Source organism: Phytophthora sojae (genome assembly GCF_000149755.1).
Source record: "Phytophthora sojae unplaced genomic scaffold PHYSOscaffold_2, whole genome shotgun sequence".
Taxonomy (NCBI): Eukaryota; Oomycota; class Peronosporomycetes; order Peronosporales; family Peronosporaceae; genus Phytophthora; species Phytophthora sojae.
The window spans coordinates 1598887-1622751 of NW_009258116.1; the positions used below are offsets into that span (position 1 = coordinate 1598887).

General features: G+C 56.6%; 6 protein-coding genes across 6 annotated transcripts; 4 read left to right on the top strand and 2 right to left on the bottom strand.

Moving 5' to 3' along the window:
* Nucleotides 1-1351: 1351 nt before the first annotated feature.
* PHYSODRAFT_310695 (hypothetical protein) lies at nt 1352-2433 on the top strand (the record flags this gene model as incomplete). The annotated part of the gene is made up of 3 exons (XM_009520222.1): nt 1352-1354; nt 1440-2005; nt 2082-2433. The coding sequence occupies 3 exons, from the start codon at nt 1352-1354 to the stop codon at nt 2431-2433; spliced, it is 921 nt and encodes a 306-aa protein (XP_009518517.1).
* A 281-nt stretch (nt 2434-2714) lies between these two features.
* On the bottom strand, nt 2715-3620 carry PHYSODRAFT_556082 (hypothetical protein; the record flags this gene model as incomplete). Its single annotated transcript, XM_009520223.1, has 4 exons — nt 2715-3143; nt 3215-3277; nt 3344-3393; nt 3486-3620. 4 exons carry the CDS (start codon nt 3618-3620, stop codon nt 2723-2725), a joined length of 669 nt encoding a protein of 222 aa, XP_009518518.1. The 3' UTR covers nt 2715-2722.
* A 246-nt stretch (nt 3621-3866) lies between these two features.
* Nucleotides 3867-5479, top strand: PHYSODRAFT_263387 (hypothetical protein; the record flags this gene model as incomplete). Its single annotated transcript, XM_009520224.1, has 6 exons — nt 3867-3994; nt 4087-4246; nt 4332-4393; nt 4504-4705; nt 4817-5245; nt 5396-5479. The coding sequence occupies 6 exons, from the start codon at nt 3867-3869 to the stop codon at nt 5477-5479; spliced, it is 1065 nt and encodes a 354-aa protein (XP_009518519.1).
* A 379-nt stretch (nt 5480-5858) lies between these two features.
* Nucleotides 5859-7340, bottom strand: PHYSODRAFT_484031 (hypothetical protein; the record flags this gene model as incomplete). The annotated part of the gene is made up of 2 exons (XM_009520225.1): nt 5859-6884; nt 6969-7340. 2 exons carry the CDS (start codon nt 7338-7340, stop codon nt 5859-5861), a joined length of 1398 nt encoding a protein of 465 aa, XP_009518520.1.
* Nucleotides 7341-8719: 1379 nt separating this feature from the next.
* Nucleotides 8720-9628, top strand: PHYSODRAFT_324466 (hypothetical protein; the record flags this gene model as incomplete). Its single annotated transcript, XM_009520226.1, has 4 exons — nt 8720-8837; nt 8927-9043; nt 9137-9168; nt 9209-9628. The coding sequence occupies 4 exons, from the start codon at nt 8720-8722 to the stop codon at nt 9626-9628; spliced, it is 687 nt and encodes a 228-aa protein (XP_009518521.1).
* Nucleotides 9629-14129: 4501 nt separating this feature from the next.
* On the top strand, nt 14130-14782 carry PHYSODRAFT_479406 (hypothetical protein; the record flags this gene model as incomplete). The annotated part of the gene is given in 2 exon segments (XM_009520227.1): nt 14130-14602; nt 14620-14782. Coding segments are annotated over 2 exon segments (636 nt in total), but the record flags the coding sequence as incomplete, so codon positions are not given.
* Nucleotides 14783-23865: the final 9083 nt, after the last annotated feature.

The window sequence follows — 23865 nt, forward strand, 5'->3', positions numbered from 1 at the left end:
GGAGACGCCATGAGGCGCTGGGGAGACTGCAGTACGTCCAGGATGTGTCCCAAAAAGAGTAGAAGGCTCCAAGAAATGAATACCCACGAAAGCAATCCGAATCGATATGATCGATCAATAAATAGTAAACTTGAATTATAACCTGCGATAATGAATAATTATTGATGTCAAAAGAATCCGAACTTGACGTTCTGAAGCTCCACCCGTGGAGCGTTGTTATGAGCTCGATGAGAGTTGAAGTGCGGCCGTCGCGCAATGAGCGAGGACAAGGCACACGAACTCGGCAACGCGCTGCTCCGATCTGCCGAGTTGTATCGAGCGCAGCAAGACGCCGGCATAAAGCTCGCAGTTGCATGCACTGCGGTGGGGCGTTTGTGATCAAAAGAAAAAGGCTCGGCTCCGAGCATTGGATGGCACCCGTAGATTTCGTCATGGGCGTTCTGGTCGTCGAAACAAGAACGCGCTTGAACTGTGTGCTAGAGCAGCGCGTTCGTGTTGTGGGTCAGAAAGAAAGAAGGTCGACACACCTCGCATGAGGTGCGTTACCGTAAGTTACCGAATGCCTAGAGATGCTTGCAGTGTCCTATCTCGAACGGTCTGGTTGCTTTTGCTCATGTCGTAAATGTCACGATGATTCACGAATTCGCTGAGCTGTGCTATTGGAGTGTCCGAATGACGAAGGGAATTATGCAGCGAATCCTTTCAAAACTCATTTCGGGGGCTGCAGGTCGTCTTTTCGTCCCTTGACCATGCTCTTCACAAAGCGCTGTTTTTCATCATCGTTACGTCAGGCCATCACCAAAAGATGCTCCACCAATGACTGACTGCTGCCCAATGCTGTAGAAACGGCACCTCGCCTCGTCCTCAAGACCATGAGATTTTGCCGAGCAGGGCGACTTGCGCTACCATCCGGAAGATCGATTTCGTGTTGGACGACCAACAACCAGAGTCGGGCTTCCAGTCGGAGCACCCGCCCTGTGCGCTATCAGTAGAGAAGGAGGAGGGCCGCCCTATGCTCGAGCTGTTCCGCAGTAGCTTCTCGGGCTTTGTGTCCGGCTTGAAGTCCAAGCCGCGTGCGCTGGAAGACGAACAAATGGGATTTTACGGTGGTATCCTTCTTCTCAGCTGAGTAGAATCCGCATTTGTGTTGGTGGGGCATATCAAAACGGTTGGTAAGTCCGAGCGCAGCTGGGTAATTCCTTTTTGGGCGCCTTCCGACAGTCCAACTGCAGGGCTGTCCGTCTCTGACAAGTTGAAGTGGATCCACTTCAACTTGCACATATGCCAGAGGATAGGGCTTACGATAATGCATTCTGTTCCATATCAACGTTTTCGCCTAAAGGTCGGCAACATGGCAAGTGCAAAGCCTCTCTCCTCTCCGTCTTTTTGCCACCTCTAACTAACCCCGGCCTCTCTACCCTTCTTTATATATCGTGTAGAACCTCTTTAACTTCGGCGTGGCGTCGGCCGAGCTGCGATTTTCGCTCGAGGGCGAAGGGCAACGCGCCAAAGTGCGCGTTCCTCGCCTCGAAGACGGCAAAAGTGGCGGCAAATCCGTCGAGTTGCCGCTTTTCCGCGACGACGAAGACGTCCGTGGGGTGTTAACCGTGGCAGTGGATGCCGGCAAAAGTCTGCAACACACCGGGTTGAAGTTGGAGCTGCTGGGGCTCATTGAGATCCCGGTGGATCGCAGCGCCGGGGACGAGTTCACCTCCTCGGTTAGAGAATTGCAAGCCAGCGGGGAGGCAATTGAGGGAGAGGCAACTTTCCCCTTTGACTTTGCAAAAGTGGACAAACCCCATGAAAGTTACTACGGCAAAAGTGTGAAACTGAGATACGTGCTTCGAGCAACATTGGCAAGGGGCAACTACGCCAGCAGCCTGGTACAAGAGCAAGATCTTTGGGTGCAACGAGTGGCTCCCCCGCCTCCGGTGGATCGGTCCATCAAGATGGAGGTGGGGATTGAAGACTGTCTCCATATTGAGTTCGAGTATGACAAGTCGAGGTATGGTCTCCAAACGTTTTATTTTTATGAAGTGGAGAAGGATAAGTGAAGTCTAACCTGGGTTTGTAAAACTTAGGTATCATCTGAAGGACGTGGTCATCGGCAAGATCTTCTTCTTGCTGGTGCGGATCAAGATCAAGCACATGGAGCTGGCGATTCTGCGTCGGGAGAGCGTGGGCGCGGGCACTCAGCGACACAGTGAGAGCGAGACCGTGACCAAGTTCGAGATTATGGACGGCGCACCGATCAAGGGGGAAAGCGTCCCCGTTCGGCTGTATCTTTCCCCCTACGCTCTCACGCCGACGTACCGCAACGTGCAGAGTCGCTTCTCCGTCAAGTACTTCCTGAACCTCGTGCTGGTGGACGAAGAGGACCGACGCTACTTCAAGCAGCAGGAGATCGCGCTCTGGCGCAAGAACATTGGTTAACAAGACAACAACAAACCTCCAGATATTCGTTTTTCCGAGCCAGAGCCAGACCAGTATTTCCAGTCAAGCTGTAGCAAGAAGAAAGAAAATAGTAAAGTCAAGTTGCTGCATGGACTGAATGAAAAGAAAAGAACAACATTACGATCCGAGACGGTAAGAGAGACCACTCTTCCCTCCACACCCTCTCGTTGCTTGATGAGTGGTTGGTGTCGACAAAACTCCCACGTAACCTGTCCACTTGTGTTCACCACCGAAGTCTGGCATCAACCACCCAGCGACACTAAGCCCATTAACGGGAACGCGAACGAGAACGGTCACGGCGGCTGCTTCGGCTGCTGCTGTGGCGGCGAGGGGATCGCGAGCGCGAGCGGGACGGAGAGCGTCGACGACTCGAACGACGAGGGGGAGATCTCGATCTCGAGCGTCGAGCTGGAGGAGACCTCGAGCGAGAGCGAGAGGGGGAACGCGAGCGTCTCCCAGCGTCCTCCTCACGAACGCGGACCCTTTCACCGTCCAGATCCGTGCCATCCAATTGCCGGATGGCGCGTCTCATTTCATCCGAAGTGGCAAAAGACGCCGTGCCGTTACCACGTCGATCCACGTCACTGTGGACGACGTCTCCCCCCTTGCGGAGGAAGTCCTTGAGGTCCTGCCAGCTCATAGTGGCGGGGAGGCCGCTGATCTTGACTCGGTATTGAGTGCCGCGGGGACTGCAACATATAAAAAATGGTTAGAGAGTGCTAACGCAGATTTAAGTGAAAAATGAAAAGTGTTTAAGTACCGAGCGTCGTCCACGAGTCCCCTTGACATCTCGACGCGAAGGCGGCATCCTGATAACATAGCGCTGTGTCTGGCAGTTAGGTACATTGGTCCATGGGGAGGAGAATGCATGAAATGATTCAGTATTTACCCATGCATGGAGCGCACGGCATCGCTGGCGTCTTCTTCATTGTCGTAAGCCTAAAAGTTGCCATAAAAGTAGAGAAAAGTGATGCCAATCAGTTTTTAGGCTAGTGTTAACACTGCAACACGCGGTTAAGGGGAGCACCCACGATGAAGGCGAAGGGCGGTGGGCGCGTCGGGAACTTGATGCGCACGCTGGAGATGCGCCCGAAGCGCTCGAACTTGTCCGACAGGTCGCGCTCGCGCACGTCCTCCGGCAGGTTTCCCACGAATACGCGCGCCATCTTCGCTCCCGTTTCGACACTTTTGGGCTTTTACCCCATGTTAGTGACTTTGAAGCAAAAAAGCTGTTGCCACACTCTGTCCCCATTTGCACTCAAACTGGCCCCGAACTTGCAACGTTTCTTTATGCGCGTTGTTGTGTTCCATTTGGCGTCTCTCTAACGGCGAAGGCCGTGGAAGTCGGGAGAAGAGTTCGGCTCCCACGCGCACTTAGGCTAGTGCTAACTGAGAAGGCGGAGAGGGTGAGAATGGAGATCGGAGCCGCGCAAGAAGCGGGCCTGCGCATCGACGAGCACTTCGACCGCATCCGCGCCAACCTCATCCGCTGCGAGGAGTGCAGCGAGAACTTCTTCTTCGACTTCCTTCGCCACCCGCGGTAAGTTCATTAGTTAGCACTCTCTAACCGTCTCCAAACGGGTTGCCAATACTTATTGTCGGCTGGTTTGTTTTGCCAATTATTGACAACAGCTATTTCGTCACGCACTTCAAGACCTGCCACCTCAAGAACGTGCTGTACCGCTTCAACGGCTGCTCTGAGGAGGAGAACCAACGCGTGCGCTTCGGTCCACGACGCAAGAAAGATGCCACAGCCTGGTTCGGCCAGCTCAAGTCCACTGAGAAGCGAATGGTAAGGCACAATAGTTTTTTTTCATTTCGGTTATGGTATCTCTAACCTTCTCTCTAACCATTTATTCTTCACTTGTACCTTGTAGATCTCCATGCAAGACAACAAATGGGGCGAAATCGCCGAACGCGAGTGCTGGTCTTGCCGTCTGTAAGTATCTTTATGTTATGAATTATTTTATTGAAGAACCTGTAGTTTATTACTTCGACTACTTACGAAGTAAATTTTTGCTGATACTATGTGTATTTCTCTATCCACAGATGCAAAGGTTCCCGGAAGGCCAGCGACCTGCCTCACGCCTTCGAGCCGAACGAACTGGGTCGTCGGCAAGCTCTTCTGCACCTCCGGCAGTACCACGAAGCAGCCTACAACGCCTTTCTGAGGATGTTGCCAGCGGTGGACAGTTCTCGCGGTCGCCCTCGAGCGTCGGTGAACGCTTCGAGTCAAGCGCAGAGGCTGCAGGTTGACTCAGCAGGGACAGGTTCAGGACAATTGGCAGGCTCTTTGAGTCTCCAAGAAGGTGGAAATGCCGTCGCGACAACGATGAGTCCGGCGGTTGTTAACGGTGGGCAGCCCTCCATCCCGTCTCACGAAGCGGAGCGAAGTCGAATTCGTCGGAAGCGAGCGTCACCCGAAGCGAGGAAGGCGGAGGCGGAGCGCAGCAGACGTCGGCGAGCGCAACTTACGCCGGCGCAACGGCAGGTGGATGCAGAGCGACGGGCGCGTAAGAAACAGAGGATCGAGGAGCGGGCGCGAAGTCGCGCACGCCGTGCCGATGCGTCTCCTGAGACGAAGGAACGAGAGATGCAGCGCTCGCGTGAACGGCGACAAAATGCGACGGAGCAGCAGCGACGACGAGAGGCCCAGCGCAGTCGCATGCGACGGCAGAACGCATCGGAAGAGCAGCGGATTCGAGAGCGGGAGCGCTGTCGACGTCGCTACGAGCTCAAGAAGCAGCAGATGTTGCAGACTCAGCAGACTGGAGATACTGTTGTCTCGGAGGTGCCACCTCTCACACCAGCCACTTCAGTCTCGAACACCTCGACGCCGCCATCTTCCGGTGCGAGCGACTTAGCCTATGCAACAACACCGCCGCTGCCACCTCCAAGAAGCCAACTGCTTCCAGTAGACCTGGAAGGACGAAGCCAACAGCTACAGCAGCAGCAAGCGGGGGTTCGGATGCAGCTGCAGTCGCTCTACGATTCATTGGCGTCGAATCCCCACGTGGAGCTGTAAGCGGGTGATATTCGTGGTGGAGATTGCGCCGGATGGTGCAAACGACGGCGATAGTCGTTGTCAAGCTCGTTTCACCAACTTGGTCTCGTGTCATGGCGTTCTTCGGCTCGAGTGATTTGCTACGTCTCGATCGACACGCTCTATTTGAATAACGTGCACTGCGCTGGGATCTGTCACGATGTGTGTAAAGCTGCAAGATACTTTTTTTGCGAGTTTGCGAGAGCAGGCACAGGGCAGTCAGATCACGTGTGAGTATGAAGATGCAATTTGTCATCACTAGTGTACATCCATTTACGTCATTAATAAGCCTACGAGCCTAGAATTCAAACATACCTACTCACGCTCTGCATCGCGTAACTCAGCGACCATTACTTCCTTCTCAGTACGCGTTGGCGGGCGTGTAGCCGTGGTAGACCTGCTCCAGTCGGTCCAAAATCATGTCGGTCGTCGACGCGCGCATCGCGGAGTCAATCGGCCCAGCCGCGCACGGAGACGAGCTCTCGTCTCCACCATTGTCCACCTGGGCGATGACAATCTTGAGCGTCGGGAACACCGCGTGGATCTTCTCCACGGCTTCGGGCGCCGCAATCAGCGCCACGAGCGAGATCATGGCCTCCACCGCGCCGCGCTCTTGCAGACGCCGCACGACTGCAATCACCACCTCCGCCGACGTGATCACGTGGTCCATGATGAACACGTTGTGGTAGTTGAGACTACCCGGCAGTCTGGAGCCGCAGATCTTGGCCTGCACGTCTTCGGCCTGCGAGTCGCTCGGGGAGAGCGACATGTCCCCGAAGCTCACGTAGCCCGAGGGTTGGTCGGGCTCCATCAAGTGGAACAGATCCAGCATGGGGCACCCCGCCGGCTCCATGGAGATGGCGCACGGCGGGTGCTCGAGCGCCACGCCGTCCGACTTGCCGTGGTTGGGCAGGAAGATCTCGACCGTCTTGACCGGCACGAAGGCCAGCGCCTCCTCCATCACGAGGCGCATGAGGCGGTCGCTGGAGCGGCGGAACTCGCTCACCGTGGCGTGTTTCTTCCTCAGCGTCGTGAGCAGCAGCGCCGCCGCGCGGCTCTTGATCTCGTGGACGCCCTTGCTGTCTTGCACTCCGGTCTCCCTCAGCGCCATGGCCGCGGCCCAGCCGCTCTTGCCCAGCTTGGCCTTCATGGTCTTGGGTCGCGGCTTCTTGGGGTGCTTGGCCAGCGGGTTCCCGTTCTTGCGGGACAGCACCTCGTCGCGGTGCTTGTTGAGGTTGCAGATGGCGGCGCGACTCACTTGGTACTCCTTGGCCAGCGCCGATTGCTTCTCGCCCTGCTCGATCCGGGACAGGATGGCGCGTCGGTCGATCTCGCGAAGGTAACGGGACGACTTCTCAACGGGAGCGAGAGTGACGGTGATGATAGGCTTAGAGGTTGAAGAAGAAGAGCAGGAGGAAGAAGAGGAGACTGAGGTAGCAGTGGAAGAGCAGGATGAAGGCTTGCAGAGCACAGAGGAGGAGGAGGACGTTGTAGGCGCGAGCGCGCGGGCCACGGCGCTGGCGGCCGCTTGCCGCGCCTGCAGGTCCCGCGACGGCTTGAACACTGAGCTGCTGCTGCTGCTGTTGTTGTTGTAGAGCTTGGGGCGCTGCTCCGGGTCGCTGCCGGGGCTGACGACTGGAGACCGCGGGGACAGCATGAAGGCGTCGTCGGGGCTGCGCTTGAGCTGCAGCATGGACGACAGGCCCGGCAGCGACGGGCTGTGGCTCCGAGGCGGCGGCGGGCCGACCACCATGTGGCGCTTGGCCCCGTCCGGGCTGGACACGGCGTAGCTCTTGGCACCCGGGTGCAGGTTCTTATACGTCGGCGCGTACAGCTCGGCCATGCTTGGCTCGGTCGTGTGTTGTTGTTCTGCTGGAGGACCTGCGCGTTAAGGCAACGTTTGCTAAGTGAAGTGGAGCCGGCGGCGCTGGGTGCAGAGCGCATCTCCGCCCCCAGACCAGCAGCGGCTAGGGCTCGAAACTCACGCGGGAGGCAGAAACGGGGGGCGTCGAACTCAAACAACGGCGATCCCGTTACACGGCGCTGGTTTGACAGCGGGCTGGCTTAGGGGCATTTTTTCAGCACTAATGAAGGGAAGGGAAGGGCGATCCATGGCAGCGGTTTCCGCCACTTTTTGGCGGTCCTTCCTTGCGAGGCTGGTGCGGCTGGAAGGCGGTAGTACCGTCCAAGCAGCGGAGTTTTCTATTGTAAAAATAAATTCACCACCAGCGTGATCGCGCATACTGTAACGAAGACCTGACTGGCTGCATGGGCGGAGCTTTGGTGTGCCTCGTGGCGCGCCGGTGGCCATTGATTGCAGCGGTGTAGTCTTGCATTCGTAGCTGGCGCGCCGATCTCGGGAGCAACGCGAGCTGGACGTTGACTGAAGTGCGGGTTTACTCGTCTCTTATCGTCAATTTTACATCAAGACGCCAGCTGGCCCTGGCTATCCCGATACGAGGGGGATGCGCCCGTTGACTCACTTGGTGATTGTGTGCATACCGCCCCTGTCGAAAACGATCGCTGCAAAAAAGCACGCTGTTAACACGAATTTCCACTTAGCGTGTCCAAGAAGAACCGCGATACTCCAAACAATGCTTACAACCTTCCCGCAGCGACCGACCCACGCCTTACGAGTCACAAGTACACCTCGCCGCCGATAATACGCCCCGCAAATATCACCGCTCGCAGCCCCTACTTCCGCATAGACGCCGCGCTAATGTTCCTTGAACCCACGCATCTAACGGTCCAGCTGCGAAAATTTCCACTGATGACCCTCTGCGCTGAAATAGTATTCGTCCCATGACTTCCATCTATGCGACATGCCCTCTGCGCTGAACTCGAGTCGGGTGACTCTAGGGATGGGTAGCAAAAAAACAATCCGATTCGATTGATTGGATCGAGACGGATCGTGATCGCATTTAATCGGATTGGCTGATTTGTAGATCAATGCCGACTCGATCGGATTGGATCGGATCGAGTCGACAAAGCATCGACATAGCTGACGAAACACGGACTCATTGGTTGAAATTGGGGTGATATTGCCCCTCGCAGATGTGATGCTATCAATAGTCGATATCACAAAACAAAAACGAAGAGGCCTCCCACTTCTCGCCACACTTGCGACTGGCCTCGCAAGTTGCGAGGCCGGCAACACCCAGAAGGGCGTTGAGGTGTTCAAATGCCCCAAGGCGACCAACATCTGCAAAGAACCCCGAGCCGATGCTGGACGGCATGTCGCTGTACGACGCGGCCTGCAGCTTCACCAACCGGAACGGCACGCCGCAGCCCATTCCGACCAACGCCAATGCCATCTTCTCCCACGGTCTCATCCACACAGGTTCGTGCGAGTTCTGACTCGGCGACAAGAAGTTGCTGTACGCGGACGATTGCTACAGCGAGTACAGCCACTTGAACGTCAACGTCAAGACCGAGTCCTTCATCGACTACTTGTCGTGCGAGAACGGCGGTTGCAAGATGATGCGCGCTTCTACTCGATCGGCTGCCAGACGCTTGACGACACGAAGACCGTGTGGCAGACTTACAGTACGTTGGTTGCCACTTTGTGTATGTGGTGGTGTGTGTGTGAATAGCTGAGCTAACGGGCTTTTGTGTTGCTGAATGCGCTCTACTGGCGAGCCAGCCTTGCGCTGCGGATTGCGTCATTGCTGGTCAAGTGAAAGCGTCACGCTTTAACGTGCCGCCTTCGAGCAGGTTCTGGACAAGCTTAACTACAACATGCAGCGTGAGAACCAGCGTCGCAGCTCGTGCAACAGTCGATTCTCGGTGGGCGTAGCAATGCGCGAGCGAGATCCGCTACCCGCCACAGCTCCGACGGCCAAGACGACCCTGTACAAGGTCCGTGCCAGGGGCACCGACGTCTCCGTCCGCGTGCCAATCACACGTCACGGCTCCACGAACCAGGCGCTTGCGCCCAAGTGCATGCTCAAGGCTCTGATCGTTGAGAACTACCTGCAGAAGAACGTCTTCTACGAGAAGGGTATCATCGCCGAGTGCGACCGCCCGATTACCTTCAAGCTGCGCGAGATGTACCAGGAAGCCAACCAAGCAAGTGGAAAAGACACCTCAGTCATTGGCATTGTCCGCAGAGGAGACAGGTGGGTCGTGTAGGAGGATCTCGAGGAGCTGTAGGAATGTTTTGCTTCCAAAGTGCAGTTTTGTCAATCAATGGATATCATTACGTTCTCGTTTCAGAAAAAAAAGCTTGTAAAGTGGTTGCAAGTCTGCACAGAAGCGATTTGGCCTGTTGTTCGGGATTCTTGTGTTATGCCTTTCGTAGGCGTGCTGGGCACGAGTGAGTGACGCAGGCGTATGGAAGTTGACAAAAATGTCATCAGTTTTGGTATGTTGCAGAGGAAAATAGATGATGGCTTTTACATTGCGGAGAGTGCGCTGATTGTGCGGAAGCCGGTAAAATCGGAAATGGAGGGATCAAGAATAATTGAAGACACTGGCCGCGTTCGAGTTGCAAGCAAACGCATTTGTGTACTCTCAGAGCACGCTACTATAACAATTTGCGACTCAGTGGACTCGGGACAACCTCGAGACTTGCATGTGCTTTAAATACTAGGTTCACGGGCTGGTCTAGCGTAAGACCTTGCCACTAATTGATTAACGACGCTAAAACCAGCCGACTCGAGTCGACAAGACATGAATTCGCTGATATCGCGAAGCAAATACGCTCATTTTCGTGAGCACAACCCGGCTTGAAGCTGCAAATTCCGTGGTCAAAAGTCCAACGCGAGAGTTTACGGTTCGAAATTATCGCATCGCCACCACAAACAAACATAATCACCAGCCAATAACCAGAAAACAATACAAGATTTTCAAAATCTAATGCAGCTGATGCAGATACAGATAAACTGGAAGCCACAAAATACCAAGCACCAGCTACCCGGTTCTCTCTGTTGCTGGGAAATCCTACAGGTAATGATGACCACCATAAATTAATTGTCTTTGCTCGCAAGAAATAGCTCGCAGTCTCAGCGAGGAACCACTACCTAATCGCCCCACTGCTCGTTTTCCGCGATTTTCCACTTCAGCTTGTTGAGACGGCGACCCGCTCATATTCGCCCTGAAACACGGTGAGGGCACCATCACTTCGACATCACCGAAAGGATTGAGTTGTCGTGCTCTGCTGCGTACTTGACATTCATTACGGCGTCAATGCGCCGGTATCGATCAAGTCGTAGGACATGTGCAAGATTGTCATTTCTAGCGACGCAACCAACGTGCAGTCGCTTAAAATTTGCATTTCGCGTCGCCATATCCTCCTGCGTCACTACATTTCGCACGAAACAACAGCCAGATAGGCTTTGAGTCCGACAACCGCATTTCGGTAGCGATATCTGCGTTGAAAACATTGTTAACCTGCCTGGATAAGCAGACATGTTTGACAACAGTGGCCCCGCCACTTTGAAATCGCACACAATCGGGCACAGTTCCGCCTCGTTTCCCCTAGTCGTTGCCCCTCTTCAGTCGCAAAATTATCAGGCGACGCTCCGCCTCTGCGGAGACTCTCGAGCAGCGCTTCGCATCCCTGATTCAGACCCCATGGAGTGATAAATTGGAGCTGCTTCGATTGGAGATACACACCTTCGAACCACTTCCAATTGCGGCAGCACTTCGCCTCGTTGCGTCGGGTGTCCAGGTGCTAAATTATCGGACAGCGCTTCACCTCGTTGCGATTGAGCAATTGGAGATAGCTCCTCCTTGTTTCGTTAGAGTGACCGCCTCACAGAAGTTGTGGTGGTTTGAGCAGCGCTTCGCCTCGTTTTCCACGGCTTCGAGTGCGGTGTAACTTCACAGCGGCACGATTATCCGCTTGGCACTGTGCGCCATGTGAGCGAGTGCATCATGCCACGCGATGTCGATACATGCTCTTCGAGCTCGTCCAAGGCGGCGAGCCAGACTTCGTTTGAGATGATTCTGCGCAAAAATGGTATTGTGTTCCTAGAGTGCAACACGGTTGCTTTACAAAAGATTACCACATATCAAGTTGCAGCAGAAGCGCTATGTACTCGTCATTAATGCAAAGAGCTCATCAAAGGCGAATTGGATCGAGAGCATTATGAACGATTGCGACTCTTACAGACTTAAAGCCCCTGCGATTACCAACACACTAGCTCTCAGTCCAATTAATGTCTACTGGTTCAGCATGGACATCACCCGAGGTAAGGTTGAAGGCAAGAAAATGCTGCAGCTCCATGATCGCTGTAACAGCATCGTCAGCAAGTCGAGCTCGTCGAGGCGTAATCGTCTTTCCAGATGCAGAGAATGCTTCCTCGCTAGACACCGAAGTAGCCATCACGGCCAAGTAATCGCGCGCCATCATCTGAATTCGAGGAAATGATGCAGCTTCGTGCTTCATCCAGTTGCACACAGCTCGACTGCCTGTCTTCAGGTTCATGGACTTATCCTTGTGGTCAAGCCAGCGAGACAACTCACTTGAAAATGACTCACCACTGCTGTTTGCGTGCGACTCGTGCCCAATGTGCTCATCAATAAGGCTGTACAGCGCGTCCTCGTCTTCAGCTTCTTCTTTCTGCTGCTGGGTTTTCTCCGATTGTTTTCTACGCAGTTCATTTTGCTCATATGGGGCCCGATACACGCGTTCATACTCCGCTTCGACTAGTTTTTTCACTTGCTCGACATTGACGTCAATCTTGACGAGGAACGACTTCGCACGAGGGTCGAGAACGGCAGCAATTTGAGCATCATCGGTTTTGACGAGCGGGATATACTCGTCAAGCTTCTTCTTGAACGCGCGAGCAAAATCCTTGGTGTACCACGAGAGAGCAGTCTCCGCCGTCTTGCCCGCATGCTTCAAGACGAGATGGAAGACAACCAACGCTACACCAAAGGTTGGGTAGTTCTTGCTAGACATGAGTGTAGTCGCGCCCTTGATCGGTCTCAGGAAAGCTATGAGCTCATTAAGATAGCCCCAAGTCGTGTCCGGGATGGGAGCAGCGAGACGATCGCCAGGGCCTATTGAAAGGCATTTGTAGCCATCATGACGGCCACGAATCCGTCGCTGTAACTCCCCAATCGCTAGCTTCAGCGAACGAGCTGAAGAAAGCATCGTTAAGGTGCTGTTCCACCGCGTCACAACGTCGAGCTCCGGCGATATAAAGGTCACATTGAGTGCCGCGCAGACATCAGTCAGCGCCTCAAGTAGCGACGGCGACTCCGACAGTTTTTTCAGTATGTCACGGACGACACCAACACTGTCATCCGTGATTGGGCATCGTTTAATCCCTTCCTTGACAGCAAGTTGAAAAACGTGGGCCAGACATCGCACATGAACGACCTTGGCTTGGGATGCGGCAGCTTCCGTAGTCTCTGGCACCCGAAGCCGTCCCTGCAAGCTGGCCGTAGCCCACAATCTCCTCCTCCAGTGATCTCATCAATCATTGTTCCGTTGTTGGCGGCGTTATCCGTAGTGATCGCCCATAGTTTTGCAAAAACAAATCCGCTCATCGCTCGAATGGTATCGATCAGATGCTGTGCGATGCGGGGACCAGAAGGGGGATACCCCACGCTCGTAAACCCGATCATAACGGACTTAATGACCCACTCGTCGTTGATCCAATGCATGGTCACAACCATGGAGCCTCGTTTTGCCGCTGATGTCCATAAGTCCGTCGTGGCGGATACCCGGCAGTTTTTAACATCTTGAAGAATGTTATGCCGCGACAGCTCCTTTTCGCACCTCCAGCGCGCCATGATCTTCTTTCGAACCGTCTTCCTTGTCGGAGGCACGTAGTCAGAGTGAAGTGTTCTGCAGAAGGAACGAAATTCCTTTTTTCTCCACCAGACTCAGGGAAAGCGCGTTCGCTACGATCAAGGCCACCAGCTGCTTGTCAGCGGCCGCCTTGTCGAACGTGCGCTGCCGCACGTATCGCTCGAACCCAAACGCGAGCAAATCCGTCTGGCGGGCGCCTCTCGTGTCCGCCGGAGACGCATCTTCGTCGCCTCCGTACTCTTCTCCGTGCTGCCGCTTCAGGTGTCGCCGAAACGTAGTATGAGCCACCGTGTTCCAGACCGGAGCTGAGTCGGTGTAACACAGCAGACAGGTGAAGGTCCCATCGTTGTTATCGCGAATGAAGGTCCAGATGTCGGAGCGTCGATTACCAGGAGCTCGCCTTGGTTCACTGGAGGATGAACTTGCACTTGAATTGTCTTGGGGCTCCATGGAATGAAGGTATGCGGAGAGGTGCGTTAGTGCGAGATGGCAAAGACGAACTGCGAGGAAGATTGCTGCACATGCACTATTTCGCATTGCGAAGTTCGCAAGGTCCGGCAGGCCTAAGCCGATCTGATCCGATTGAATCGGCCGATTCGATCGACAACTTCAAGCAGACGCCCAACGTGTGCACACCGGATTAGACCAATTGCTTTACTGCGAATCCGCGACGAATCACCGCCCAGTAATGAGGTGCACTGGGATTCCGTACCGGGGCTCAAAAGGTAGCAGTGGCGCGTCCGTTGTGCTAAACGTAAAGTGCGTGAGCACCCGGTCACGCGCTGAAACGGTTTCGCGCAGCTGTAGTGCGTGCCCAGCAGTAGCAGTAGTAGTAGCAGTAGCAACAGCAGCGGCGGCGGCGATGCGTGGGAGGCGCCTACCGAGTTTCAGTCGCGTAACGTGAGCTGGTGGAAAGCTGTCGAGGTGGTGTTGGCGCCGCACACCGCCGAGGCGCAGACCGTGACGGTGTCCGCGAACGCGACGGTGGTGGACTCGGTGTCGCCGCGCGCCGTGGTCGTGAAGATGTGGCATGTAGTTCGGTGTATCCCGGGCTCGCGCTCTCTGGTGTCTTCAGCCGTGATGTTGCAGCCGTTGGTGGTGGAGAGCAGAGAGGACGAGCCGGCGCCGCTGTCGCTGAGGGCGTTGAACGTGCTGATGGAGTCGCTGGACCAGTCCGCGGTGTGGCCGGAGTACTGGTCCGTGGACGTGGAAGTTCACGGGCGCGACCTCGGCGTTTCTGTGAGCGGCTTGGCTCTCGACGGGAATTCGTCGGAGGTGGAAGAGCGTGGTGGGCGTGTCGAACGTGTCAGCGGCGACGCTGGCTTGGAACGCTTTGTCGGGTTATAGGTCTGCCGAGCGGGCCGGTGGCGTCGTTTGCGGGTGGCTTCCGTGGGTCTATAGTACTGGTGTTCGGCGACATGCGCACTGCGGCACTAAAGGCGGAGATTGTAACGGGGTTACATGGAATAGTGACCCTGTCACTATTCCGGGATGGCTACATCGGTCACTCCCCTGGATAGTGACCCAAGTGGCCTCAGAGCCAACAGATACATTTTGTAGGACACAAACTATAGGGAACTTAGGATTTGTATGCAGGCCAAATCTGTACCAACCTGTAAATACATTCAGTCTTAGATCTACCGCTTTTCAAGTCAAGTCGTCCCCTTCAGACCAGGGACACGTGAACGGCTGTTCACTTGGAGTTCGTGTACTCCTGCTTCCTCTGTTACGAAGTGCTGTGTGCCCCGTCACACTTGGTAGCACTTGTAGTCAATCCTACGCCTACGCGGGTAGATTGGACTACCTGAATCCTCTGTGGTCTCATCGAGTGAGCCAAGATGGATCGTACGGAGTTTCCCCATCTGAACGACTCGCAGTACAAGTCCGTTCGTAAGATGGCAGCATCTTTGGGACAGATGCCCAGCGTAGCTTAGCGGCGGCGACGCCGGCTGAGCAGGTTGAGCGTATCAACGCGTTCGACACCTACGAGCGATGGCTCATCGCCCACGTTCAAGGGCTGCAGGACACTGCGGCCGCGCCGAAGCCGGTGCAACCGAAGCCCCTGCGGCCGCGCCGAAGCCGGTGCAACCGAAGCCCCTGCGGCTGAAGGTTCACCCCTTCAAAGGGAAGGGAGGAGAAAACCTTCACTTCTGGGTTCGAGAGGTTGATCTCGCGATGGACGCGGCTCTCGTCTCGGACGAGCGACTCCGTGTCGCCTTTGCGCTCTCCAACCTTAGTGGTCGCGCTAAGAGTTGGGCGTATACGCGCGAAGCGACGACGCCTGGATGTTTCGCATCATGGTCCCAGCTGTGCGAGCAGCTGCGGGCCGCGTTTCTCCCGGCGAACTACGAGTACCGCCAGCGTTCGCGCTTCCTCGCCTGCAAACAAGGAAGGCGCGAGCTGCATGAGTACATCCAGGAGATGCGAGTGCTCACTGCCTCTTTGGTGGGGAACCCCCTGCCTGAACACATCAAGGTGACCGTGTTCATGGACGGTCTGCGTGTCGGTCCTGCCCGCACGCAACTGTTCCGTGTGCAAGCAAACACTATGGAGGAGGCGATTCAGATCGCCCTCCAGGAGGAGTACAGCCACAAGCAGGCTCGTACCCCCGCCACGGTATGGCAGAGCAACCCTGCCTCTGGCGGTGCGCCTAATGGAAACGCCGGCAATGGAGCGATCAACGGGTCGGTTCCCATGGATCTGGGCATGGCCGAGCAGAGCGACATTCGCTGCTACGGCTGTGGCAAGCTTGGGCACATGAAACGTGCTTGTCCCGCGGGAGGACTGAAGAAGAAGTTCTCTTCGAAGCCCTTTGGCTCTAGGGGTCGCTGGCAGAAGCCGCGCCCCAGAAACCAGGGGAACGCCGGACACCAGTAGGGGCGGGGCGCCCTACTGGGGAAACACTAAGTCTTCATGAGGGGCGTGCGGGTGGCGCACACCATGGGGACTTAGCCCCTGAGAGTCTCTGTACTCTTGAAGCGGAGAAGGGCAGCGGTGGGCTGCTTGTGGTGCACGCGAGTGTACCGGGATACGATCATCCCATGAGAATCTTGATCGACTCTGGGGCGTTCAAGAACTTTGCGCGCCGCCAGACTGTCGCACGCAATCGCGACAAGTACGCCGATGCGCTACGAGGCAGCTAAGGCAACGGGCTGGTCTCGGTAAGACTGGCCGACGGTACGGTGGTAGAAGTACCTCGGGTCCACATGGACCTCACTGTCAAGTTCGAGGACTTCGACAGCACGGAGCCGTTCTTGGTCCTTGACATGGACAAGCACGACTTGATCCTTGGTATGCCGTGGCTGGAGAAACACGAGCCTTGGATCGACTGGCGCGGCAAGGCCATCGGGGCCAGCCGTCCCCCACGGCCTGACAGAGCTTTGGTGAGTCATGTTCCCACCTCTGGCAGCAGCTGGGGCGCCCACGAGGGCCGCCAGGGCGCAGCAGCGTCTAATGAGTTCTTGGGGTCCGTCGAGACTGACGACGACTGCGACCGGGCCGGACAAGGCCTGAGAGTGGAGGTGCCGGACAGCACCTAACGTAGGTCCACATGCGGGTAACGAAGTACCGCAGGCAGCAAGGGCTGCTGGAGAAGGCGCCGCTGGCGTTGGCGTGGGTAACCAAGTTCCACGCGAGGTCACTCAGACCGTAACTGATGAGGAAGGCACTGCAGGCGCTTCCGATGTGGGTAACATAGTTCCACAGGAGGTCACTCAGACCATAACTGATGCGGGAGTCGCTGGAAGCGCTCCTGGTGTGGGTAACCAAGTTCCACACGGCGAGGTGGGTAACATAGTTCCACCCAGCAAGGCGGGTAACGTAGTTCCGCACGAGATCGAGAAGATCGGTGGTGCCGTCAAGGCGGCGCCACGAGACGAAGACACCCAAGGGTCACGTCGTAAGCCGGGCCTAGTCGTGTGGCCGACGACGCCAGTCGCCAGCGACTCCGAGCCTCCAGCCAAGGCTCCAGCCGCCGAAGAGTGTTATCACATCTTCGACGGCGTGACCGGTAGTCGGGTCAAGACAGGAGCTGTCGAGCTTACAGCTCTGCCCGAGGTTTCAGAGTTGCTGAACCTTGAGGAGCTCGCCATGGAGGACTTCTTGGCCGAGCTAAAGGCCGGGGAAATCGCAGAGTTGGTTCTCCTCCGACCGGAGTCCACGTCGGCCGAGTTGAACTCGTCCTCGGTCATGGACCAGGCAGTCCTGGAGGAGTTCCAGAGACAGTGCGCGTCGCGCATGGGCTCTGAGATTCTTAAGAACCCCCGGGACCCGGTGTACCCCTTGGTGAAGGAGTTTGAGGACGTGGTGTCCAAGGATCCACCGTCCAATCTCCCTCCGACAGGGGAATCAGGCACGAGATCGATCTCGTGCCGGGCACGAAGTACTGTGTCACGAGGCAATGGCCTCTTCCCCGGGAGCAGTGTGAAGTCATTGATGCCTTCTTTGCCGCCAAGGCGAAGGCAGGCATGGTGCGGGAGTCGAAGTCCCCGCACTCGACGCCTACCTTCTGTGTTCGCAAACCGAACGGAAAGTGGCGTCTGGTTCATGCTTATCACAAGCTGAACAGCGCGACAGTGCCTGAGCAGACACCGATCCCGCGCAAGGACGTGTTGCTCAACAACGTGGCCGGCTGCACGCTGTATAGCGCGCTGGACCTGGTGGACGGATACTACCAGATCCTCATGCGCGAGAGCGACATCCCACTCACGGCTGTGAGCACGCCGAGCGGTATGCTCTAGGAGTGGTTGATCATGCCTCAGGGACTTTCTAACGCCCCGGCAACGTTCAATCGCTTGGTCACACAACTGTTCCGACCTTTGCGTGCGTTCACACAGACGTACTTTGACGAAATCTTCGTCCACAGCCGGGCCGAGGCAGGCCAAACGGCCATGGAGGTGCATCTCCAGCACCTTCGACGTGCGTTCGAAGTCATGCGGGCGAACAAGCTGTACGCCAACATCGACAAGTGTGTGTTCGCAGCTGAGGAGATCAAGGTCCTGGGCTGCTTCGTCAGCAGCGCCGGGGTCCGGGCGGACCCGGAGAAGGTGAAAACCATCGCGGCTTGGCCGCCACCTCGGGGGCAGAAGGACCTACGACAGTGGTTGGGCCTCGCTAACTACCTGCACAAGTATAGTGCAGGCTACGCCGAGCTGGCACGGCCCTTATCGGATCTCCTGAAGAAGGATGTCGACTGGCGCTGGGAGCGTCGCCATCAAGATGCATTTAACGACATCAAAGCGAGGTTACAGCGCGCGCCAGTCCTGGCATTACCGGACGAGACGAAGCCTTTCAGCGTAGTCTGTGATGCGTCTGACTACGCAATTGGCTGTGCGCTATTGCAGGCCGACGATAAAGGCCGCGAACGGGTCATCTCGTTCCAGTCCAGGCAGCTCAAGGCAACCGAACGGAACTATCCAGTCCACGTCAAGGAGCTACTAACCATGAAGTACGCTCCTGGGCTCGACGCCCTTTGTCGTTTATACAGACCACGCGTCATTGCGGACTGCCGTCAACACGCCGCATCTCTCACAGCGGATGGCGCGTTGGCTGTCATTCTTCGCGGAATACAACTTCCGTGTCGAGTACAAGCCGGGCAAGTTGAACGTGCTTGCCGACGCGCTGTCGCGCCGACCCGACTACGAGCTTGCTCATATTAGTCGGGTCACGACGGATCGGTATGATCGCATCAGGCTGGGGTACCGAGCCTGATGCGATCATACAGATCCGATGCCAGTCTCGAACCTCTTGTGCGGTTCTTGGCCGCTGGCTCGGAAGCCAAGGCCGAGTGGCTCACGCCCCGACAACGTGCAAGGCTGCGCCGCTATGAGTGGGCTGACGGTTTGCTCCACTACATGGTAGAGCCCGAGGATCCTCCCCGTATTGTCGCGCCCAACGACGAGGTTCTCAAAGTACGACATCCTGATGGAGGCGCACGACGCTCCATCCAGTGGCCATCTCGGCCGTGAGAAGACGTACGCGCCTGTCTCGCAGATGTTTTGGTGACGTCACATGTACAAGTGGGTCGCCACATACGTCCGTACGTGCGAGACGTGCCAGCGCGTGAAGCCTGTCGGTCACGCCTCGGCACCATTGCAGAGCCTGCCGGTCCCAGCGGACTGCTGGAAGTCGATGAGTCTCGACTTTGTCTTCGGACTTCCGGCCGATGACCGTGGCAACACTGGTGTTGTTGCCTTCGTGTGCCGTCTGAGCAAGATGGTCCACTTTGCTCCAGTTCGTGACACCGTCACTGGCGACGAGGTCGCTCGCCTGTTCATGGACTGTGTCTTCCGACACCACGGTCTGCCCGAGACCATTGTCTCTGATCGAGACCCGCGGTTCACCGCTACGTTCTGGCAGACGCTGTTTCTCCTTCTCGGCACACGACTGTCGATGTCGACGGCGGACCACCCGCAGACGGATGGACAGACGGAGCGCGTGAATCGCGTGCTCGAGGACACGCTCCGCAGTATCTGCGCGGAGATGCCCCGCTCTTGGGCTGATCGCTTGCCCATGGTTGAGTTCGCACTCAACAATGCGGTACATGCATCGACGGACTTTATGCCCTTTTACCTGAACGGGTTGCGCCATCCTCAGGTGCCGCTCACATTACGAGGCAGTACCGGGGCTTCGGTCCTAAGTGGGGGAGAGGCTCGGAAAACCTTTTCCTCCCAAGTCTCGGACGTGAGTCCAGCCACCTTGCGGAAGCAACTGTCCTCGTTTGCCGATGACAGGCTGAACATAATCAGTAGGGTGCGAGACACCATGGCGCAAGCCCAAGATAAACAGAAGGAGTACTCTGACCGAAATGGAAGAGGAAACATGGACGTGTTTAAGGTTGGGGATTTAGTTCTCCTAGATACTAGAAACCTACCGCTAAACACTGTTAGCTCGGTCGAGAGCAACAAGCTGAAGCACCGCTTCATTGGACCCTTAACGGTCCTCAGCCGGCATGGCGCGGCGTACACCATAGACTTGCCCAAGTCGATGACGACTCACCCGACGTTTTACGTGGGTCGTCTTAAGAGGTACCATGACCCTCTGGCTCTGGCTGCCCCGCAGGAAGCGGTGGGTGGCCCGGTGGAGAAGAGCGCAGCTCCTCGAAGCGCGGCGTCGAGTCGCGGTAAGGCGCCTGATACGCGCGCTGGTCGTAAGACGGCGCGGCGTACATCGGAGCAGCATACGCAGGGGCCCCGTACGAGCCCTGGCCAAACTGGGCCTGATACGAGTGGGGCTGCTGCTGCTCCGGATACGGCGCGTGGCCATGAAGCTCGGCCCGAAGACCAGCGAGCTGGTTTCGCAGCGAGTCTTAAGACGACAGGTCGGCTCGACGATCCACACGGCCATGGAGACTGCGAGTTTCTTGATAGAGCGAGGCAACATCCTCACGGAGCCGCTCCACGGCACCAGGCTGACCAGCACGAGCGGAAGCCTCGCCACCAAGGCCGACGCCAAGCGCGATCTCGAGGACGTACACACGGTCCCGGAGAAGACGAATCTCCTCTTGCTGCAAGGCCACCACCTGACTCGGGGCCCCAGCATACGGCTGCGTCGCCTCAGGCTCGTAGCCATGGCCGTGCGAGGCCACCGCCGGCCCTCCTTGATCGTAATGGGCAGATCCACTACCACGTGGAACGAGTCGTCCGGGAGCGGCGGCTCCATGGCAAGCGCCAGCTGCTCGTGAAGTGGAGGGGTTACCCTGAGTCGGATAACTTGTGGGAGCCCGTTGAGCAGCTCCAGGCAGACTGCCCGAAGCCTGTTGCGATATGGGACGAGAAGCAGCGGCAGCTTCGTAAGTAGTCCTTGGCTTCTTGGCCGGTACCCGGGGCACGGTAGCAGACGTAGTCGCACCACGCCCACGCTCTTCACGAGCTTTGGCTCTCGCCTCTTGCGTCAGCTCGTCCATCTTCGAGTGGAGCTTGCGCTTACTCACGAGGTGAGCGAACTCGATGCGGAGCTCGCGCACGTCCAGTATTGCGGACAGAGTGCGATCCTCACGGAGTTCTTTGAACTCTTGGTCAGAATACCCTTTGCGCTGGACGTAGCGCCAGAAGAGGTCTTCCACCTCGCACCAGGTCATGTTGTCATTCGGCTTGACCCAGTGGAAACCCCACACAGGATGGAGTCCACCCTTGTCCTCCGGCTTCTTGCGAAGCGTGGTGAACTCCTTCAGTGTGAGCTTGTGTGGTGCTAGTAGCACACACCGGGCGACTTCAACGTCGCCAAGAAAGAGTGGCTCTTTCTCAACAAGAGCACGCTCATAGGAACCCCTCGAGGTGTACCCGCCGATAAGGCCACGACGAGCCGAGAGCTTCTCCAACAGCGCTGGCGCACCAGTGCCAGGCTCGGGCGGGAAGTAGCCCTGCGGGTACGTGGCATCCCCGCCTGAAGAAGACTCGATGGCAGTCGTGGCAGTCGGCTGCCTGGCATACGCACCCGAGCTAGCAGCGTGGTATTGCTGCTGCTGCTCGTCGAGGTTGTTGGAGAGCTCCTTGGGCTCGCGGACGGCATCTTCCTCGTCCTCAGACTCCGAGTCGATGAACAGCTTGGAGCTGGAGCCGCGAGGCGACCTGGAAGCTGAACGCTTCTTCGCCTTGGCCTCGGCGGCCTTCGCAGCGGCAGCCGCTTTCGACGCTTGGGCACGCTCACGACCTTGTGCCAGCGTCAGATGCTTGGATGCCAGCACCTCCTTGGGCTTGGAGCCCGCGTCGCTCGGCGACTTCTCGGCCACGACCCCAGCGTCGGCCATGGTGACTTCGTCGTGCGACTGCTTGCTGTCGCCTGAGCCGGACTCGGCGTCCTCCGCCTCCTTCTCTGACGAGGCCTTTGCGTCGGCCGAGGCGTTGGTCATGTCGCCTGCCACCAGCTCCGTGCCTTCGGCAGCGTGCGTGCTGCCCTCCGAGACGTTCTCGTCGTCGAGTGAACTCTCACCGGAGTACTGGACCATCGTGCAGTCAAAGACGGCGGCTTCCCAGTCGCGAGCCGGGCTTTTATGGCCCCGAGGACTCTTCTCCTTGCCTTGCGCGGCGTCAGGAGACTTGCTCCGAGCCCCGGCCTGACGGCCACTCTCCGGCGTGCTGCTACGAGAGCGCACCACCTCCTCGGCCGCCTTCGTGGCCTCCATCAGCGCGGACGACTCGTCCTTGGCCTTGGCCGCCCTGGTCTTCGGCCCTACGGTCCGCGGTTTCGGAGGTGCTTTCGCACTGCGCGCACTGCGCTTTGGAGGCATGCTTCCGGTTGACGTGGAGACCCTGCGGCTTGCTCGGCGATGCGCCAGTTGCTCTGTGAGGCCCGGGAGCCGAGGCGCCAGAGCTCGCGCCGTTTTCGATGGATTTCGACTTTACGAGTGAAATGTGAGTCGCCGGCGTAACCTCGCAATGATTGGTCGATAAGATCGAATCTAAGTGGGGGAGGATGTAACGGGGTTACATGTAATAGTGACTCTGTCACTATTCCGGGATGGCTACATCGGTCACTCCCCTGGATAGTGACCCAAGTGGCCTCAGAGCCAACAGATACATTTTGTAGGACACAAACTATAGGGAACTTAGGATTTGTATGCAGGCCAAATCTGTACCAACCTGTAAATACATTCAGTCTTAGATCTACCGCTTTTCAAGTCAAGTCGTCCCCTTCAGACCAGGGACACGTGAACGGCTGTTCACTTGGAGTTCGTGTACTCCTGCTTCCTCTGTTAAGAAGTGCCGTGTGCCCTGTCACAGAGATCGTGGCCGCGATGCGACCTGGAAGCTGCGCACGATATTGTTGGCGAACCGAGCGCTGTGTTGGACGTAAACTGCGTGAGCATGCTGGTCCCGCGCTGGAGCGACTTCGCGCAGCTGTAGTGCGCATCCAGCCGTAGCCGTAGCAATAGTAGCAGCGGCGGCATGCGTGCGAAGCGGCTGGTGAGTTTGCAGTAGCGCAACGTGAACTGGTAGAAGGCGGTCGAGGTGGCGTTGGCGCCGCGCACCGCCAAGTCGCAGATTCGGCTGTCGTTGAGCGGATTAAATGTGGTGGTCGAGTTGGTGGACAACAAGTAGAACTACGAGAACTGTGCCAATGATACCGATGTTGTCTCAGGTCGGCATGCGATTAAGTCTCAGGCCGATTTCAGCGCGAATCTAGCGCACTTCAAGTCACTGTTATAGATAACACCAGCACTATCGTGAGCAGACTAAAGCCACACATGAACTTTTGCTGTGAAGAGTCGGTTGTACGGACGTCTGTGGTATTTTATAGTTTCGGACATGATAAAATGTATAAGAGATTAGAGTGGAAAAATGCTATTGGTCATTTCAGGGGTCGCTTAAAAATTATTCATGTAGTGAATTCGATATCTAGAGAAGCATTTTCTGGAGGTATTACTGCTGTATTTTATATCTTGGTAGTCGGATTGGATCGACCGATCAATCGGATCTAATCGAAATGAATCGAGAATCGGCACTGGCTAATCCGATCGGTCAGAAAGTACATCTCGATCAATCCGATTGGGTCGATTACCCACCCCTAGGTGACTCACTTCACCCCATGGACGGCCAGATCCTCGCCATTCTGTCTGCATCTTGTCTGCAGGTGCTGTACAATACTCCAGAGCCTCGTTCTCGTG